We start from the raw sequence: 21741 nt of genomic DNA, 5'->3' as shown, positions 1-21741 counted from the left end.
GCCCTATCTAAAGGCTGAATGGTCGCAGAGGAGGCAACCGATTTGCAAACACGTGCATAATGACCTCCCTTGCCGCATTTACTACACACAGCCTCCCGGGCAGGGCACTTCAGACGGGGGTGCCGGGCGTTCCCGCAAAAATAACACTTCTGAATCCTAGAGGCAACAGCTGCCGAAGTAGAAACTGTTTCGGAATCTGGTAAACCACTCCTATTAAATCCACGTGACTCCCTTTCATCCAGAACTGCCGAAACCACGGTCGCAGGCCGATCAAAAAGAGCATAAGAATCCGAACTTCTCTGAGCCAAATCCAATGTAGAGGCTTGCTCAAAAGCACTCCTAAGATCCAAGGTCTTATTTTCTAATATCTGCTGACGAATTGATCTAGACAGTAATCCATTAATAAATGCATCCCGTACCGACTCTTCCTTATGTTCTTCTGCAGACACGGCCTTATAATTACAGTTAGCACCAAGGCGCCGGAGTGCTTGTAAATAAGCATCCAAGGATTCTCCCGCCTGCTGCCTACGGGCAGATAAAAGGTGACGTGCAAATACCTCATTTTTGGGTTTAACAAAAAAATTTTCCAACGTAGCAATAGCCAATTCATAAGTTTCACAGTCCAAAATATACTTATACACATCCGGAGCAATGTAGTTGATTAGTATATCCAACTTATTCAGAGATTGCTGATCCAACACGCCCAAAAAGTTTTTAAATGTACGATACCAATGTTTCCATTGATCATCCACTCCTGCAGAATTAGGGTCAGCATTAAATCGTTCCGGTCGAAGATATCATTCCATTATAGCAAAAGGTTAATAAATTGAAATAAAGAGTAGCTTGCCTTTCAAAAGCTAGGCTTTATTAACCTTAAAAAACCAGCAGTACATGTTAAGCACCCAGTCTCAACCAAACTGTAGAGAACTGAATTTAAGATGGCCACCACAGGTCACATGGAATCAACTAACCAATAAGTTTACAGCATATATCTCAAGGCAGGAAAACAGGCAACCAATTACAATGCTTCTTATAAAACAAGAATAATCACCACACAGTGGAAGGTAAACCAGAGGTGAAAGAGTGGGAAGTAGGACTGGAGAAGATAGCATGACTAAAGAGGGGTGTGAAAGCGAGAATGAATATGGGCATCAAGTAGTCACTTGAGTTTTAAAAATTACTACAGGAAACTCTTTGGTATCCAGCACCAACGGGACCGGGATGGTGCCGGTTGATTAAAAATTCTGGATGACGGAGAGGGTTATCTACCGAGGCTATTTTTAACAAAGAGTCAGACTCCTGTTATTGAGGTGTTTGGACTTCCGACAGCGCCAAGAAGTCGAGTAGTGGCAGTTTGGAGAACTACCCCCACTGACTAACTCGGCCACCGCGGGAGACTCTGACTCTGACTCTGACTCGGCAACATTTCCAGTTATTGAGGTGTTGTTCTCGGAGTATGAATTTTGCTGGTTAGTAGAGAATTCCGGATATTTAGGTGCTGTTTAAACGAGAGTTTCCTGTAGTTGACCTGTGGCGGCAGAGATAGTGGAGGAAGCAGTGGCAGCGGTAAAACCAGCAAGGGGGACGGGGGTGGTGGCTGTAAAAGTCGGATAGCCAGGTGGTAAAGGATAGAATACTAGAGCCTAGTCTTCAGTCGCTTACAAGCCTTTATTGACAGAGACACACATAACATCAATGCACCTCCAAGATGAGCTTTATCCTCTTCCCAAGCCTTTTTTATATTCGTTCATGGGATGTGGGCATCGCTGGCAAAGCCAGCTTTTATTGCCCACCCCTAGTTGCCCTTGAGAAGGTGGTGGTGAGCCGCCGCCTTGAACCGCTGCAGTCTGTGTGGTGAAAGTACTCCCACAGTGCTGTTAGGGAGGGAGTTCCAGGATTTTGACCTAACGACAATGAAGGAACAGTGATATACTTCCAAGTCAGGATGGTGTGTGACTTGGAGGGGAACTTGGAGGTGGTGGTGTTCCCATGCGCCTGCTGCCCTTGTCCTTCTAGGTGGAAGAGGTCGTGGGTTTGGGAGGTGCTGCCGAAGAAGCCTTGGCGAGTTGCTGCAGTGCATCTTGTAGATGGTACACACTGCAGCCATGGTGCGCCGGTGGTGGAGGGAGGGAGGAGTGAATGTTGAAGGTGGTGGATAGGGTGCCAATCAAGCGGGCTGCTTTGTCCTGGATGGTGTTGAGCTTCTTGAGTGTTGTTGGAGCTGCACTCATCCAGGTAAGTGCCTGCTCCGATATATGTGAGCACAAGAGTCCCCATTTAACACCGAATGATAGACACCATCTGAATACAGTTAACAGTAGTGGGGGTTGGGGCGGCGGTGCCAGGGAATGGTTGCTTTGGGAATAGGCACTGCAGTGACGGTTGGACATGGGATAGAGGCCTAGTGGCCATTAGACGTTGGGGAGAGTGTGGCTGGGTGCAATAGCTCCCGATGTACATAGGAGCCGAACGTTGATGGGTCAGGACAGCTAGCTGCTAGCACATCCATATCGGGAGCCTGGGTCGTCGTGCAGCTGTCCTTATCAGGGAAAGAAGAAAATAAAATATATTTTTGAACAAAATTTTAATTTTGAAACAATTGTTGAAGAATGACTTGCCTTTTACTCGCCTCATGACACAAAGCCAACATCAGGACACAGCAGATAGGAACAGCTCACAGTTTTCACTACAACACCACTCTGTGGCCAAAGACCACAAATGCAGGTAGACTGAAGGCACTTTCTATTTACCATATTATCATAATGCTGTCATTATGTAAAAAAAAGTGTCACATAACATTTCATAAGCAAACAATCAGGAGTGTGATGGAATACTCTCCACTTGCCTGGATGAGTGCAGCTCCAACAACACACAAGAAGCTCGACACCATCCAGGACAAAGCAGACCGCTTGATTGGCACCCCATCCACCACCTTAAACATTCACTCCCTCCACCACCGGCGTACCGTGACTGCAGTGTGTACCACCTACAAGATGCACTGCAGCAACTCGCCAAGGCTTCGGCAGCACCTCCCAAACCCGCGACCTCTATCACCTAGAAGGACATGGGCAGCAGGTGCATGGGAACACCACCACCTCCAAGTTCCCCTCCAAGTCACACGCCATCCTGACTTGGAAGTATATTGCCGTTCCTTCATCGTCGCTGTCAAAATCCTGGAAAACTCTCCCTAACAGCACTGTGGGAGTACCTTCACCACACGGACTGCAGGAGCAGCTCACCACCACCTTCTCAAGGGCAACTAGGGATGGGCAATAAATGCTGGCTTTGAGAGCGATGCCTACATCCCATGAACAAATAAAAAAATTATTTAATTACATTGGAAACCCCCATCACGGGTATAACAGGTGCTGCGGGTAAATGTTGACATTTTATAATGGATTTTACCATAGACAGAGCTTGACTTTGGAGTTTTCAATGCATGTTGAAACAGAATGTTTTAATAAATAATAAACAATAATTTAAAATTTGGTCTCCTTTCACCATAGCTATGAGTAAAACTGGGCATTCCTTGATGTGCCTTGTACATGTTGTTTTATGATTAAGGTGCAGTTTGCACCCTAAATAAAGAACTACATTTAAAAACCATTTAATTTCCCCTTTAAAATGATAGATACCTTGTATTTGTCATACACCACAGTGTAATGAATCTGATTGTGTACTTGGTGCAACGTGAGCTCAGTCAGTTGATGCAGGAACCAATCTGCTGTTCTCACTCACTCCACTCGACCTGTTTTCTGTTGCCGTATGTAGTAATGACTGCACATCATTCGGAGTACACACCATTCACTGTTTTGTACAGCTCTGCACTTATCTGCAAAAGAATTTGTGCTGGAACCATGAAAATAATTTGAAGACAAGGCAATGTGTCTAAATCTGGACTTGGGAATTGAGGGAACAAAATTCAAATTTGCTGATAGTAAAATTTGAGGGTTTGGTAAATTGTGACCAGGATTGTGAAAAATTACGAGAGGTTTTAAATAGACCATCAGGTTGGCTGACAGGTGGCAGATGCAGTTCAGTGTAGAAAAATATGAAGGAATATATTTTGGAAGTAAGAAGAGGGAGAAAAATAATAGCTCAAATGATAAGTTTTAAATGGAGCAGACGAATCTTGGCATGTTATTAAGAGTGGCAGTCATATAACGGCAAATAGAATCCTTGATTTTGCATCCTGAGGTGTAAAATACACAAGTAAGAGGTAACTTTGAATGTACAATTTGGCGCATTGTATACAGTTTTAGGGACCTCATTACTAGAAGGATACAAGAGCAATGGAAAGGGTGCAGCGTAGACTCGCGAGGATGAGTGGTTCTGGTTGTGAAGAGAGATCTAAAAAGCTTTTTTCATAAGTCTTTTTGGCGATTGAGACCATGGGAGTGGAAAAATATGGGAAAATGGCTAGGTTAAGAGGATGACTGGGATTGCGGATAAGAGAATTTATATGGAGAGAGAGGTTTAGAGAGGACAGGATAATAGTGAATTCAGAAGAGAAAGGGCAAGGAAAGCTGAGCTGGAGATTGATACCACCTAAGATGAGGAGTGGCTTGGCGTAGAGGCTAAAGGAAAAAAGGGAGGATATCTCTGGGAGAAACTCTGGATGGGCAACTTGGGGTTGTCGGACAACAAGGACTTTGAAAGAGGTGAGAGGGGTGGAGCAAGGTGAAGTGCTCGAAGGAGGAGAAAGTACCAGAGTAGTTGAGGAAATGCCAAGGCACGGCTTACTGATAAAAGCCACATCATTACCGTAATGGTTTGGGCAGGACAAGTAGTGGAGAGTTTTGCCAGATGGGAAGGCTTCAGTAAGGTGTAAGATTTTGGTCAAAGCAAAGATGTCAGTATGATCTTTCACAATGTGGTTGTGAATGGCAAGGGCCTTGTTGGTGATCAGACAATCCACAAGGAAAATTGGAGAGGGTGGTGATTGTTGGTCTGCCAGAAGAGTCCAGGAGTTCAGTGGTGGGTAGGGTGAGCAGGATGGAAAGGAAATTGGTGAGGTGAGCCACAAGTGGGCACGCTGGATGGGAATGTCAGTAAGGAAGCTCAGTGCTCAGTGCTCTAACCCACTGCACCACCCAGGAGCTGTGCACATGGTGGTATACCAAGTGGTCATTTTTTTCAAGCAGGTTACCCCAGACTCTCTCGAACTAAGCCAGCTTTGAAACCCCCTTTTGTTTAAACACTGTCCTCAAAGAAAACCTTCGATCTGGGACTAACACTTTCCCCAGTTGTCTTCAGTATCTTGAGTGATGAAAACAATTAGATAAAGGAAACCTTTTGTTTTCTGCAGCGATGCCTCTATAAACGGACTGGCTGCATGCACGAGGAACGTCAATTTACTTTACTTTTCTAACAACCATTCCTCTGCTTCTAATTAGGGCTCAATTTCTCCATACTATGTGAAACGCTTTGGATTCAATTCTGAGTGTAAAGTCATTGCTTTTACAGGAGACAATCCAGGTAAGATTATGATCTTGTATTTTCTAGCAAACATCAGCTCCCATTTTTCTAAGCGTCTACAGAGTGTAAAGAGTGAATATGATATTGGTACAGTAAGACGCTCTGCTGATCTATGGACACACATTCCCTCTGGACAAATTTGAAGCGATTTACAAATTGCTTTTTAACTACAGGTTGATTTTTCATTGAGTGCAAAGGGAATTCCTATTCTGTTGCATATTACCACTCATAAATAAGTGTAAGTGCGCTCCCTTGTTTTAAGTACAATCGAGAGGGCTGTCCTATGAGGAGAGATTGAGTAGATTGGCCCTATACTCTGGAGTTTAGAAGAATGAGAGGTGATCTCATTGATACATATAAGATTCTGAGGGGGATTGACAGGGTAAATGCTGAGAGGTTGTGTCCCCTGGCTAGAGAGTCTAGAACTAGGGGCCATATTCTCAGGAGAAGTAGGTCATTTAAGACTGAGATGAGGAGGAATTTCTTCACACCGAGGGTTGTGAATCTTTGGAATTCTCTACCCCAGAGAGCTGTGGATGCTGAGTTGTTGAGTATATTCAAGGCTGAGATAGCTAGATTTTTGGACTCTAGGGGAATTAAGGGATATGGGGATTAGGCGGGAAAGTTGAGTTGAGGTCGAAGATCAGCCATGATCTTATTGAATGGCGGAGCAGGCTTGTGGGGCCGTATGGCCTACTCCTGCTCCTAATTGTTATGTTCTTATTTCCTCCCATTCTTTGGGTTTTTCCATGCCATATATTCTCACTCATTGCTGATGGAGAGGTTGATCATGGAATTGGCACCTGGGCCACCTCCAGTGCTAATCTTAAGACCAATAGGAGGTAAGCAGGAGGAGTCTGACTTTTCCTCCATTTCCCTTTTTCTGAGGATGGCTATACTTTGTTCAGAGTCTCTCCCTGGTACAGCTGAAATCAGGAATTTGGGGTGTAGGCAGCTCCATGCGTAAACAATCGTTCCACTAACCCATTTACCTCCACAACAGTTAGTCCACTTCAGAGTAATTTTTGTACCAAAAAAACTGTTGTACTGAATCATCTTTAATACAGATCACAAATATTTTGTGGGGATATGGAGAAGGATGGATTTGGAAAGAAAATGAAAAAAGGAGAAATAAAAGTTTTGTTATATTTAAAGAGATACGTTTGAGAAGGATAAATGGATCTGCAGAGAATGGACATGTTGGGAATTATTACCTTTGGGATGTGGATGATACTGGCAAGGCCACATTTATTGCCCATCCCTAGTTGCATTGAGAAGGGGGCTGCCTTTTTGAACCGCTGAAGCCCTTGTGGTGATGGTGCTCCCACAATGGTGTCAAGTAGGGAATTCGAAGATTTTAGCCAGCAACGATGAAGGAACAGCACTATATGTGCAATTTAGCATGGTATGTAACTTGGAGGTTTCTAGTCTTTCCTGGTAGAAATTGCAGAACTGGGAGGTGTTGTTGAAGTTAGGTTGGTGAGTTGCTGGAGATAGTACATACCATAGTCACAGTGCGTTAGTGGTGGATAATAGGTTCTGTGACAGGGCTACTGATCAAGTAGACTGCTCTTTCCTGGGCTAGCACTGTTTCTACTTTCGCAGTGATGGAATCTGAAATAAAAGCAGAAAATCCAGGCAACGCATAGCAGGTCAGTCAGCATTTTCAAAGAGTAAAGATAAGTTAATGTTTTGCGAGCATACTCTTCTTCAGAATCCAATTGATGAAGGGAATACACCTGAAACATTAACTTGCCTTTTTGCTTTCCAGATGCTGAGTAACCTGTTGTGTATTTCCAGCATTTCAATTTTCTATTTCAGATTTTCAGTACTTACAGTTTTCTTTTTTCATTTCAGTGATGAAATAGTATCATTTTTAAACTCTTACATATACAGGATTCTTCCATTTTGAAGGCTGAGGTGCTTCTATCATTGTAAAAAACTTTCTCATGTTCATAGATGGTAAGCATATGATGATGAATCATTTTAGAGATACTTTAGATTTAAAAATTAAATCTAGTTACAGAGATTCTGTCAGTTATTGAAAAGTAAGCAGGAGTTAAATAAGCTCTTCAGAGATGGAATGTGCTTCTGAACATTAAGATATTGATTTGTTAAAAATAAACAAAGCGGAATCTCTTCTATCTACAGCATCACTGGCAGGAATGCGACTTCAGCAGGGAGATATAGCAGTGAGTATGTTTTTCTTCACACCTAATCTTGCAGTCTTTTGTCTCCACTGTCCTATTACCATCTCGTCTGGTTTTGAATACCTCTTAATGTCTCTCTTACTTCTTTTGTTCTGTCGCAGCCCTGCCTTCGATCTATTTTATTTCCTTTCCAGTTTGAAAAAGGGTTAGACCCGAAACGTCACTCTAATTTCTCTCCACGGATGTTGCCTGGCCTGCTGAGTTTTTCCAGCATTTTCTGTTGTTATTTTGGATTTCCAGCATCTGCAGTATTTTGCTATCGTAGTATGTTTTTATTGTTGAACTTGCATTTGTGCTCTGGTTAGATAGTGAGCATTTAAGTTAAAACAATAAAGGAAACGTTGGCTGTGTTTCAACAATTCCCCTTTAACCTCCAAGTTAAAACTGACGGATCAGTTAAATAATAAAAGCTCTGAAACTCATAGGTAGGAAAAGGTAAGGGAGCAAATAATAGAATTATTCATTTATAGTTTCTTTTGGTTTCTTACCTGTCCAACACATCTTTAAGTCCCTTTGCACACTATGGGCTCGAATTTCATTGGGCCGTGGAGGTGGGATTGGAGGTGTGTGGGGGGTTAAAATCTCGAAATCGGGGGGCACGAACCCATCCCGCCCCCAACCCGCCTCCATGCCAGTTTCACAGGAGGCGGGGACCCGACCTGTGCTGGGAGCCGCCTCCCCGAGGCGGGAAGGGGATTAGTGCCAATTAACTGCCTGTTAACAGGCAGTTTTTAGCCTAATCCCTATTTTTATCCCTGAAGTGTGGGATTCCTGACGGCTCCGAACCACGCTAAGTTAATGAGGCGGACCGTCGGGCTGAAGGGCTTGGAGGGTTCGAGATGTCCGGTGTTCAGGTGAGTGATGGGTGCATGAATGCAGAGGTAAGTGTGTTTGGTGTGTGTAAAGTGTTTAAATAAGTTTTACTTACCTTTACTTACCTTTACAGCTTTCCTTCCTTCAGGTCTCGGGAGTCCCTCATCTCACCGGCACAGAAAGCAGAATGGCCGCGAGCTGTCAAAAGTTGCAGCATTCAGCTTTCTGTTCTGGAGAGATCTCTAAATCAGCCCGAGAGGAAGGAATTAACTTAGTGTACAGATTGTCAGTGTTTGACAGCTTCAAAGAGCTGTGAAACGCTGATATTTCATCCGTCAAAAGCTCTTGACAGATGAAATGTCAATCTGTGACATCACCTGTTGCCGGGTGGCCCTTAATTGGCCTGCTGAGCCCGCTGGGCGGGCTCAACAAGGGAAAATCGAGTGGGTTGGCCGCAACTCGATGGAGGCGGGACTACAACCCCAAAAGTTGGAGTCCCGCCTCCTACACACCTCCATTGATAAAATCCAGCCCTATGGTACCGATCCCTGGTCGAGAGATAGATGACCTGCTCTTGATCATCTGTCAGTAGCACTCTAGCCATTGCTGAGGGGGACAAAGGAGCTTGCTAGGAGTAAGGCAGTGGATGTGTTGTACTTGGATTCCAGTAAGGCCTTTGATACAGTTCTGGAAAAACTGGTAGTGAAAAGAAAGTGGAAGTAATTTACAGTGGATATGTAATTGGTTGACCGACAGAACCCACTGGGTGGTGGAACAGGAATTGTCATCATCCTGGGAGAATTTTACCAGTGGGGTCCCACGGGATTGTTTTGGGACCTCTTTTGTTTAATACCTTCACAAATGATCTGGAGCTAGGAGTAACAAGCACAGTGGCTAAATTTTCAGATAATACAAAGTTAATGAAGGTAGTAGACTGCAGAGCTGAACAGGATCAGTTACACCTTGGGACAAAAGAATCCAGGAAGGGACTATTACTTAAATGAAGGTAATGTGTATGGAAAATGAAAGATATATCTGGGGGTCCCGATTGACAATAAATTGAAGCGACCGCAACAATGCTCGGTGGCAATGAGTAAAGCAAATCAGATGTTGGCACGCATTAAAAGGTCAAGATTGAGCTGAAATAGTGAGGTAATTCTGCCACTTTATAAATCATTGATGTGACTGCACTAACAATACTGTGTACAGTTCTGGCCAGCACAGTACAAAAAGGATATTGCAGCAGTTGAAACATAGAAGATAGGAGTAGGCCATTCGGCCCCTCGAGCCTGCTCCGCCATTCAATGAGATCATGGCTGATCATCCAAATTCAGTACCCTGTCCCTGCCTTCTCCCCATATCCCTTGATCCCTTTAGCCTTAAGAAATATATCCAACTCCTTCTTGAATATATTTAATGAATTGGCCTCTACTGCCTTCTGCAGTAGAGAATTCCACAGGTTCACCACTCGCTGGGTAAAGAAATTCCTCCTCATCTCAGCCCTAAATGGCTTACCCCTTATCCTTACCCCTTATTGAGCAGGTCAACCAGAATGATTGAAAGGATGGAGTGATTGGATTATGATGAGCGATTGCATATTTTGGGCATGTTCTCACTGGAAAAGAGAAGGTTGAGAGGTGATCTGATTGCTGTTTTTAGGATTCTAAAGGGACGAGAGAATGCAGACCATTACAAGCTGTTTCACCATATCTGGAACAGTAGAACCAGAGGACACAGCCTGCGCTTGAAAAAGAGTAAATTCAAAACTAATCTGTGGAAATACTATTTCGGCGAGCTCACCACCCCTGTGCTCGCTGACCTACATTGGCAATGCCTCGATTTCAAAATTCTCATGCTTGTTTTCAAATCCCTCCACGGCCTCGCCCCTCCCTATCTCTGTAATCTCCTCCAGCCCCACAACCCCCGAGATATCTGCGCTCCTCTAATTCTGCCCTCTTGAGCATCCCTGATTATAATCGCTCAACCTTTGGTGGCCGTGCCTTCTGTTGCCTGGGCCCTAAGCTCTGGAATTCCCTCCCTAAACCTCTCCGCCTCTCTACCTCTTTCCTCCTTTAAGATGCTCCTTAAAACCTACCTCTTTGACCAAGCTTTTGGTCACCTGCCCTAATTTCTCCTTATGTGGCTCAGTGTCAAATTTTTCTGTCTTAAAATACTCCTGTGCAGCGCCTTGGGACGTTTTACTACGTTAAAGGTGCTATATAAATACAAGTTTTTATTGTTGTTGAGCGAGTGGTCAATCTATGGAACAGGCTTCCTAAATGTGGAAGCAGAGAGTGTTAATTTATTCAAATTAAACAGATTTCTTTCAGTAAATAATATTTTGGGATACAGTATAAGAGTAATTTGTGACCTATGATAAGCGTAGAATGCTTGGGAGGAACAGATGACTTTGGACTGTGGTTTCCAAAGTTTTCCACCACTGGGGTTTTCCTCACCTCATGTCTGGGTCTGTTGTAGACTAATTGATAGAGATTGATTGCCACGATTAGTCAACAACTCCATTATCATTGCATCGTGCGACTACCAGGATGGTAGAAGGCGAACTCGATGGACCTTGGCCTTTTATCTGTTAGCTATGTTCCTAGGAGGCATGTGGGAGTTGCTCAGGTTGACTCGTTGACTTGATATTTTTATCTTGAACTGCTGAAGACCTGGCCATAATTGAGATGCCACCATGGGAAGACTTGTGGTCACAGACCAATGTCCTAATGCCCTATGTATAATATCTGAGTCCAGATAAGCTTGCTGTTAATCAGACAACTCACAGAATCATTGATAAGACACCGCAGAGCTGCATGGAACATAAAAACTACTCTTTACTGTTTCTTCAGTAGCGATGTAAATGGCCACCTGATTTTGGAGTAGGCAGTCTAGTGTTTTTAAAAAAAAATTGTTCTCGGGATGTGGGCAGTTCTGGCAAGGCCACATTTGTTGCCTATCACTAGTTGCTCTGAAAATATGGCGGTGAACCTTGAATGGCTGTAGTCCTTGTGGCAATGCTGCCCCCACAGTGGTGGGAATTCTCTTCGTGTTCAATTTGTGGCAATTATTTTTACAACTGAGTGGCTTGCTAGGCCACTTCAGAGGGCTTTAAGATTCAACCAATTATTGTGGGACTGGAGTCACGTGTAGGCCAGGCCAGGTAGGAGATGCATCTTCCCCCTCCCTGTGTTGTTTTCACTCTGGAATGGTCTAACTCTAATTTTAAGATTATGCCCCCCCCTGTTCAGGATTCCCTGCACCAGAGGAAATAGATTCTCTGTATCTACCCTATTGAATTCCTTTATCATTTTAAACACCTTGATGAGATCATCCTTCAACCCTCTAAACGCAACAAAATACAAACCATGTTTATGCAACATGTCCTCATACATTTAACCCTTTTAGCCCTGGTATTATTCTGGTGATTCTGAGCTATACTCCTTCCAAGGCCAATATATTGTTCTTGAGCTGTGATGCTTAAAACTGAATCCAGTACTCCAGTACTCGAGACTCTACAACTTCCTCATTTTTGTATTCCAACCCCCTTGAGATTAAAGCCAAGTAGCGATTTTGATTACTTTTTGTACTTGTGCGCCAGCTATTACAAATCCCTTTGCACCTCCACAGTTGAATTTTGATGCCAGCTAATTACTTCCACTGTGTTTTGTTGAATTAGAAAATGTCATTGTTGATTACGTACACCCATGAGACGGGATGGGGCAGAGAGAGACAGAAAAATAAAAGGCAGACAGGCTGTATCTTTCCTTATTCTAATTCATTTATTTTTTTAAAGAAAAAAGTTGAATTTTTACATAGAATTACATCGGATATACTACACAGAAACCAGCCATTCGGCCCAACCAGTCCATGCCGACGTTTATGCTCCACTCGAGCCTCCTCTCATCCGTCCTTATCTAACTCTACCAGCCTACCCTCTATTCCCTTCTCCCTCATATGCTTATCTAGCCTCTCCTTAAATGCATCTATACTATTTGCCTCAACCACTCCCTGTGGTAGCGAGTTCCACATTCTCGCCACTCTGGGTAAAGAAGCTTCTTCTGCATTCCCTATTGGATTTCTTGGTGACTATCTTATATTGATGACCTCCATTTTTGCTCTTCCCCACAAGTGGAAACATTCTCTCTCTGTCCACTCTATCAAAATCTTTCATAATTAGGTCACCCCTCAGCCTCTTTACAAGAGAAAATAGACCCAGCCTGTCCCTCCTTTCCTGATAGGTATAACCTAATATTTCTGGTATCACTCTTGTAAAATTTTTTTGCACCCTCTCCAGTGCCTCTATATCCTTTTTATAATCTGGCAACCAGAACTGTACGCAGTCCTCCAAGAGTGGTCTAACCAAGGTTCGATACAAGTTTAGCATAACTTCTCTGCTTTTCAATTCTATCCCTCTAGAAATAAACCCAAGTGCTTGGTTTGCTTTTTTTATGGCCTTATTAACCTGCGTCGCTACTTTTAGTGATTTGTGTATTTGTACTCTGAGATCCATTTGCTCTTCTACCCCATTTAGATTTTCCAAGTAATATGTGACCTTATTTTTCTTACCAAAAAAGAAACAACAAAGACAGATAAGAGAAAGACCATATGCTCTGATTTGCCCTGTGCAACGCCACCGGAGATTGACTAGCAATATATTAAAATGTTTACACCTGCACCTTCGACAACTTTTCCATTATAAATTCCTATATCCACATTTATAATGAAAACTGTAATTTTAAACTTTTCACAGTGTACAGGAAACTTTTTTTTATCCGGCACGGACGGGACCGACGTGGTGCCGGTTCATCAAAAATTCCGGATAACCGAACGCTATAGTAAAAGATCGGGAGAGCTGACAGCTCCGTATAAAGCAACAAACCCTGTTGCTTAGCAACAAGTGTAGAACAATGGCCACAAGTTCCAAGCATCTCTGTAGCTTAGCAACAGCTGCAGCCACACCCTTGCACAGCAACAGACGGAGGAAGGCAAATACAATATGAAGTAAAACCTACTCCTGAATTTTGCCGGTTAACCGAGATTTCCCGTTATTTAGGTGCCGGTAAATCGAAAGTTTCCAGTAATTACACCCTCCAGCCAGTGGAGGTGCTGCCAGAGTTGGGAAGGTGTAATTCCAGCCTAACAAGTTCACATTGGTAGTTTTCATTATAAATGTGGATTTCTGGTTCTATTATTTTTATAATCACAAGATAAGTTAAGATGAAGACGGGCCAACAACTCATTTGATCTCACCGTTCCAGAAAGCCAACCATACGGTCTTCTCATTACAGCATGATTTCTTAAATGAGTGCTGTTTCCTGGCCTCAACTACTCTTCCTGGCAATCTGTTCCAGTTCTTGGTCACCCTCCGTGTAAAAAATTGCTTCCTGGCGTCTGTCCTAAACTCTAGTTGCACAAGTGCGATTATAAGCAGCAGAGTTCACCATAATGGCCACAGCGGTTCAAGGAGGAGGCCTTCTTGTGGCAACTAAGGTTGACAATAAATGCGGCATTGCCAGTTGTTGACTGTCCCAAGAGCAAATAAAACACACAGCTTTTGCACTTGCTTTTTTCATTTTGGAAGTTTTTATTGAAAGGAGATGTAATGGTTGAACAGCAGCTGCTAATCTGTGTACAGGTGATGTGTACTGATAGCCATAGTGAAGCATTAGTTATTGTGATGTAAACAGTGTAGAGTCATCAAGATCAACACTGGGAAAGAAATCTGCATTTTCTGGTAATAACAGAAATATGCTTCATTATTTTCTGTATCTCTCAGGCCTTTAAATTGAGGAGCGTTCACTCCATTTAAATCAACTGGTTAAAAATAATTAGCATTAACTTTAATTGACAACCTTGCTGGTGTTTTTAACCCCTGATTTACTTATTGTCTGTACTTCTATTTCTGCTCCCTCGTGTCACCATATATTGTCAGTGCCATCAGCACATGATTTAAACAAATGTACTAAAAATTCACCAAAACAAAGGATAATGTCAACACTGGTTCTTTGCAGCTGTTCAATTTTTTTTAAAAAGGAGAACTGACGCCGTTTTCTAAAGCATTTCATAGACTTATTTGTACCAAATTGATTTTAAGAAAATTAGAATGTGAAAACATTTGTATAAAAGTGTTAAGATTTTCTTGATTATGTTCAGAAAACATGAACAGTAAACCACCTTCCTTCACTTTGGATTTGCAATTGCTTCAAAGCGGCTTTTTGTTGAATTTTCTAGGTAAGCCTTGGGACAAGCGACACTGTCTTTCTCTGGATTCAGGATCCAAGGCCTACCCTGGAGGGACATATCTTCTGTAATCCTGTTGACAGCAACGCCTACATGGCACTCATATGGTAAGGGATTGTTTCTGAAATAGGGAAAAAGACCTGAAAGAAGCTAAATATGAATATTTGTTTATTTTAACCTCTTTTTTTTGCCCCGTTTTAGATGCCCTGTTGTCTACTTCCACCCTTAGCTCGGACAGTGGGTTAGGTTGGACGTCTAACTGACATTGGTAGACGTTCGCTTTCAATGAGCAAAGTGACCGTTGGAGGATAATAGGGTAGAAACCATTGTCAGTACAGGAAACTTTGTGCTATCCGGCACCGACAGGACCGAGCTGTTGCCGTCCCATCAAAACTGCCGGACAAACCAGCGCTAATGTTGAAACATAGAGATTTTGAGCTCTGTATCTGGCAACAAACCCTGTTGCTAACAGCTTCTAAACAGTCGGCCGTACCTTGCTAGCATCTCTGTAGCTTAGCAACAGCTTCAGCGAGACCTTGCAGAGCTTGACTGTTGAGAAAAAAGCAACGAAAAGAAAAAAAACCTAACGAAACGGCTCCTGATTTTTGCCGGTGGCTCGAGCATTCCGGACAGTTAACCTCCGGATAATACAAAGTTTCCTGTAATGTAGCAAAGCACTGCTATATGCTATGAAACACTGACTTTAACCCAATCACACTCTTGAACCCAAATTGTGCTCACCACAAATTCACTAGTTTATCAAAGATTGTCGTTTCAAGCAGCTCAGGTCACTGTGACATCGATGCAAAGTTCTGCTAATAATACAAATGAGACTAAAAACTATTGCAATCATAACGATCTGTATAACAAAAAATAACTTCGATATGATTCTCCCCCATTATAGACAACCTCCCACCATTCATGGTCCCCAAGAGTAAATATTCCCTTTTCCGTATCTGCATTATGTTGTCACATGTGTAAGAGATGTTCTTGTGATGTATTACTTCTCTCCATTGTAGATGGTAGGCTCAGAGAGAAAGGAGGAATGGGGTGTCTGAAACTCTTTGAAGCCTCAGCTTGAAGGGTTATGTTTACTTGGATTTCAGTGATGTTGTGTGTCCTAACTGGTATTAAGGCCTTATCCCCGATCTTAGTCACCTCTGTCGGTGGAAAGCATAACACGGGTATAAACTACTACTTAGCCCTCCTTAAGGCACCAAAAAGTCCATAATCAAAAAGCTCAAAATCCTTCGTTGGTATAAAATTCTTTGATTCTATTGTAAGTTTTTAATGGTCTGGTTATATGGATGTGAGTTCTATTACATTTTCTGTCATTATGCTTTATGTGTGTGTGTTTGCATATGAAGTGTTCCTTCACAAAGTCCACATTATCTCAGTATTGGGGGGAGGGTGGAGACAGAGGTTATCCTGTGTTTATAATATGGCATTATGTGGCATTTGGAGGATTCTATCAGTTGTATAGGAATTTATAAGAAAATGTTTTACACAGATTAAAATGACAGCTAAATAAATGTTAACGTAAAATCAAAGTTATTTGTGTCCTTGTCTAACTCAGTGCCTTGTCTCTAGTTTTAAAAATGGCTCCTTGACAAGAGAGAAGATCCGCGATGAGAGTGCTTCTGGTTCATGGGATGAATTTGCGAAAGCTATGAAAGCCACTTGTCCTGGGAATAATGGAAATTTAGGTAAAGTGAAACATCTGCACAGGGCTTTCATGAACTAGTTGAGAGACTTTTTAATTTTGTTAGAACTAGAGCTATCATCTTCGGCAGGGGCTGACAGGGGCTGAAGATGATGGCTTCAGTGTTCCCAATGTTTAACTGGAAGTAATTGCGGCTCATCCATTACTGGATGAAAGTCAGGCAGTTTGACAACAGAGGCAGTGGAGGGTTTAAGAAAGGTGGTGGGTAAGTAGAACTCGGTGTTATCAGCATACATGTGGAAGCTGACCCCATTTTTTCAGATGATGTTGCCCCAGGGCAAAATGTAGATGAGGAAAAGCAGAGGGCCAATGCTAGCTACTTAGGGGAGTCCAGAGGTAACAACGTGGGGTGGGAAGAGAAGCCATTCATGATGCTCTGGTTATGATTGGATGGGTAAGAGTGGAGGCAAGCGAGGGCTGTCAAACTGAGCTGGATGATGGAGAGCTTTCGAAGGAGGATAGCGTGGTTGGCCATCCAGGGCTGCAGAGAGATTGAGAAGGATGAGGAAATAAACTGCACAATGGTCACAGTCACAGAGGATATCATTTGATGCCGGTTTTGAAAGGGAGGGGGTGTGGAATCAGTACCTGAGGAGAGGGAACCACTTACAAGGTCAGTGTAATGAAATCTGTTTGTCTTGATCCTGTATCCGTTTTGCACTCATGTATATTACCCTCCCCCACTGTGTATAGTTTCACTTCCTCTTTCCCGACTAACCTGGGAGGTTCCAGGTCTTGGCTCTTGGCTCCGCCCCTGACTTCTCTTACATAAAGAGCCCAGGATCTGTATGACTCATTCCTGTGAACCAGTCGGCGTGTTGAGATGTTAGCTCTGATCTTAGTGATTAAAAGCCAACTTGTTTAAGTCTATAACTTCTAGTTTTGTGGTTATTGAAGGCCCATCAGTCAGCTAGTATGGGTGCCAGGAAGAATGTTGGGTGGTCAGCAGTTTAGTTGGAATGGGGTCAAGTGAGCAGGAGGTGGGTCTCATGGACAAGCTGAGCTTGGAGAGAGCAGGAGGGGAGATGGGAGAGAAATTAGAGAAAGACACGGTTTCAGGGCTAGCGAGAGGGAAGCTTGGGGGAGCTTGGGCTTGGTGGGTAAGGGATGTGAGACAGCTGAGCTGATGGTCTCAATCTTAGTGACAGAATGTTGCTGAGGGAGGTGAGGGTGAAGAGGCAGGGGAGTGCGGTCTAAAGAGACGGTTGGCTACGGAGAAAAAAAGCCAGAGATTATCTTTGCTCGCCAAGATGATACTAGAATAGACAGCAGATTTGGCAGAGGACAGTGAGAACTGATAGCACTTCATGTGAGCCAGATAGATCTGGTGATGGATGGTTAACCAGTTGTGCACCAGATATGCTTAAGTTTACACCCCTTGGACTTGAGGGAGCAAAGATTGGGATCATACCAGGGAGAATAACCAGAGGGGAGACAGAGAAGTTTTCCTGGGACAAGGGCATCGGAGGTAGAGAGGAGGGAGCGGTTGAGCAGATTGACAGCTGCAGAAGTACTGTGATGAATTGATGGCTAAAGGCTGGCAGTTATGAGTTTGAATGTGCCGTTATAACTTGCTCGAGGGAAGAGTTTTTTCCAGAGGTGGATGTAGAAGGAAGTGGAGTTGGAAGGAGATAGGGGGATGCGGGTGGAGGCCCCGCGCAGGCCGCTCGTCGGCTTTTCAGTGGAAGATTTCGCGCCTGTGTGAAATTTTGCATGGGCCACGAGCACCGAAAAACAATTAGGTGGCACTTTTGGTGGTGAGTGATACATAGAAGTGGTTGGAGCTGGCCTTGTCTCTAATGAGACCATGGGAGTCGAAGCACCACATTGAGATGGCAAGGATAGCCAGGAGGGGAGGCTTAAGTGAGGTCAAGGTGTCACCACCTGTTGGCCAAGCTTCCATCACATTCACAATGTCAATTAAATCGTCCCACAAACAGGTTGTGGAAGGCAAGGACGTTGTTCACGAGTGAACGGACATTCTGGAGGAAAATGCAGAGAGGTGCTGATTGTTGATCTGCTAACGGAGTTCGAGGAGGCAGTGGTGGGAGGAGTGACCGAGACAGGAAAGAGGTTGGCAAAATTAGCCCCCAGTGGGAGCACCGGGTGGGAAGGTCGGCGAGAGAGGAGGATGGGGCAGTTGGGGTTGCTGCTCATAAGGAGGCAGCGAGGAGTGACTCGATGGACCTTTGGAGAGTGTTGAGAGAGGCACAGAGGTTAGTTATAGGCTTATCCAAGGGGGATTCAAGACTGGGATGGCAGCAGGAGAGTAGGAAGGCAGAGGAGCAGTGATGAGTTGGGGTAGGGAAACACCAACAATGTGCAAAGTAAAAGGAGAAAAACATTTGTACCTTCAGTTAAATAACTCAATTATTTCTTCCATTTATTTAAGTTGCCCTGTTGTACTAGATTAATATCCATTTCAAAGTATGTTGCAAATGTAAAATTCCAGTTCATCAGAATTATTTAGATTTCTACTGACGCTAATGTATTTGAGACAGGATAAAACGATCAAGATTCATATAGTCTGTTGCTCCAATTATTCCCAGTCTTCTCTATGATATTTCTATTTCATTCATAAAATTTTATAACATAAAAATCTCATCAGATTCCAAAAGTTTCTTATTTGAAGCTTCTTATGGTTTGACCATCGACACTGTTTTATTTCAGATGCTGATCATGTTAGAGAAAGAAACAAAGACTTGCATTTATACAGCGCCTTTCATGACCTCCGGTCATCCCAAATCGCTTTGCAGCCAATGAAGTACTTTTGAAGTGTAGTCACTGTTGTAATGTAGGAAACATTAGGTGAGGTGATGTGACGTGAGCTCTGGAAGCTGGCGGTGGTGGGATTTAGAAACGACGGGGATGGGGAAGGGCTATAAGTGGGACTGGACGAGCAAGTGCCATAAAACAGCATGAGACACAACAGTCAGTGGGTCCTGAAGCAGCTCGGAGCTGGAGGGTGTGTGGGGGCAGCGGACAGCTGTTTGAAAACCATTGAATGATAGAACCAGCAAGGTGAAGGCATGAGGAGGAGAAGCAGCATAGCAGGGAAGCCCAGTGTAAGATTCATACATATCTCGCTCATTGATATTAAATGATTGACTTTCATTTAAAGACGATTTCTTCTTATTTGTACAATGCGTTTCTGTTTTTCAAGGGTTTTATTTTGATGTGATGGAGATCACCCCTGCTGTAGTTGGTATTCATCGATTCAATGCTGAAAACTGCAAAGTGAGTGTGACAAAAATGGACTTTTGTCTGTTTTAGATGTTTAACGTTTATTTTGTACTTTTGGCAACAACATGCAAGAGGGTAATACACAAGGTCACGCAGAATACTTCTCAACAGTAAAGCTATTAGCTCAGAGTCCAGACTGGCTGGCTGTAGGGGCTCCAAAAGGAGTGAGTTCCTCTGTGTTTTCTAAGGTGTTAATTCATTCACCAGAGCCATCGCATTCATTTGCAAGCATCCTTCCCATTGTCAAAGCTTGGCTATTCACCCAGTATTGTTAAGAGAAATGCAGCCTTCTGTGGATCTAATGTAGTTAGGAGAGATGTAGTCATTTACTGTTTTTTGTTTCCGTGTAACTGCAAAAGTGGTTGGATCATATTTCTGTAGGTAATCATGTCTAAAGAAGTGGTCCTAAACTGCCTTGGCACAGGCCAAAGAATCAGGCCCAGCTTGAATTTTATGGGTTTGATGAAGAACTACATCAGAGATCTTTGAGAAGGGACAGGGTTGCTGATTGTAGGACTATATATGGCTTCATGTGTTTAGTTTAGTCAGTCTTCAGCTTTCTAGCCAGAGTAGAACTCTGTTTTTTGCACCAACCAGCAGAAGAGCTGATCATTTCTGAGGTTGATATGTTCCACAGCGCAAGAAGCAATTTTATGTTCTTAAGTTGGTTTAGAGAGAATGTGAGTAGCATATTCATTATTTTATGTATCAAGGAATGTATGATTCACTGCTTTATACTGTTCATTCACTAGTCTCATGTAAATAAAACCACATTTTGGTTCAGAACTTGAGTCTCAGTCTGGTAAGATTGTATGTTCAGTCCACTTTTCTAAGTGAGGGCAATTACATGGCAGCATGTGATACAGTCCAGTAGCCAATATACAGAGTAAGGATTCTCTGTTATGTTTCATAGGACTTCCTACTGTTTACCTAGATGTTGTCAGAAAAGGTAGATTCCATTTGTAGGGGAAGTGAGGCTATTTATGTTAACCCAAGAAAATACCTAGCGTACAAAAACCCTCAAAATGTGACAATGAGCAACGAGTATTCCCCACAGATTTTGCTTTTATTTACTATAGGGCCTAATTACTTAATCTGTTAATATCGTAAGTGGCACCAATAATCTGAAAAACAAATTCTCTCCTAGTTATTTGGCATGGCAGAGGGATTGGAGGAAAAGTAAAAAGTGAAAGAGGTCAACCATCAGTCAAGACACAAGATTAAAGGTTACGCTGCTAAGCAAAAGACAGAGCCTCCTAAGGCCTAGATTCGACCGATCCCATTCCTAAAAAGGACAGCTGCAAAAACAAGATCAAGGCAGCACGGTGGCATAGTGGTTAGCACTGTTGCCTCACAGCGCCAGGGACCCGGGTTCGAATCCGGCCTCGGGTGACTGTCTCTGTGGAGTTTGCACATTCTCCCCGTGTTTGCGTGGGTTTCCTCCGGGTGCTCCGGTTTCCTCCCACAGTCCAAAGATGTGCGGGTTAGGTTGATTGGCTATGATAAATTGACCCTTAGTGTTAGGGGGATTAAATACATGGGGTTACGGGGATAGGGTGGGATATGTGTTGGTGTAGGGGTTACGGGGATCGGGTGAGATATGTGTCGGTGCGGGCTCGATGGGCCGAAATGGCCTCTATCTGCACTGTGGGGTTTCTGTGATTTCTTCTGTGATTCCCAATGACCGCACCCGAGCGCAGCAGCAAAGCCACACCAGCAAATAACGCCATTCGGGTTAGCATGAAGAGCACATAATCTTCTCTGCCTGGGATATCCTCCCAACTTGTCCATCCCAGGGAGACATCTGAGGATAGATTATCTGATGCCAGAAGATTGGGGTACAGTACTGAGTTACCAGCAAAATGAGGCCCAAATAAGAGGCTATTTCCATTAAGAGAGGCAAAAGGCCATACAAAAAATTGGGGTTTAATCTGATGCTAATAATAACATTGAACTCTTATAGTACAGGAAACTTTGGTTTATCTGGAGGTTGTATGTCCGGAATACTTGATCTAACGGCAAAAATCAGGA

General features: G+C 43.3%; 1 protein-coding gene across 3 annotated transcripts in view; it reads left to right on the top strand.

Annotated features, from left to right (window-relative positions):
• The window catches only part of xylb (xylulokinase homolog (H. influenzae)), a 273474-nt gene that overhangs the window by 59570 nt on the left and 192163 nt on the right, over positions 1 to 21741 (top strand). For all 3 annotated transcript variants that reach the window (XM_085987477.1, XM_085987479.1, XM_085987478.1), the window contains exons 10-14: positions 5397 to 5478; positions 7630 to 7670; positions 14736 to 14851; positions 16335 to 16450; positions 19631 to 19704. In XM_085987477.1, coding sequence (XP_085843603.1) covers positions 5397 to 5478; positions 7630 to 7670; positions 14736 to 14851; positions 16335 to 16450; positions 19631 to 19704 — 429 coding nt within the window. The remainder of the gene's footprint in view (positions 1 to 5396; positions 5479 to 7629; positions 7671 to 14735; positions 14852 to 16334; positions 16451 to 19630; positions 19705 to 21741) is intronic.

Source organism: Somniosus microcephalus, chromosome 5 (assembly GCF_052327205.1).
Source record: "Somniosus microcephalus isolate GS21.2 chromosome 5, FLI_Smic_1.0, whole genome shotgun sequence".
NCBI classification, from domain to species: domain Eukaryota; kingdom Metazoa; phylum Chordata; class Chondrichthyes; order Squaliformes; family Somniosidae; genus Somniosus; species Somniosus microcephalus.
Note: the sequence above shows the minus strand (reverse complement) of the source record. Positions and strands in the feature narration are given on the sequence as shown.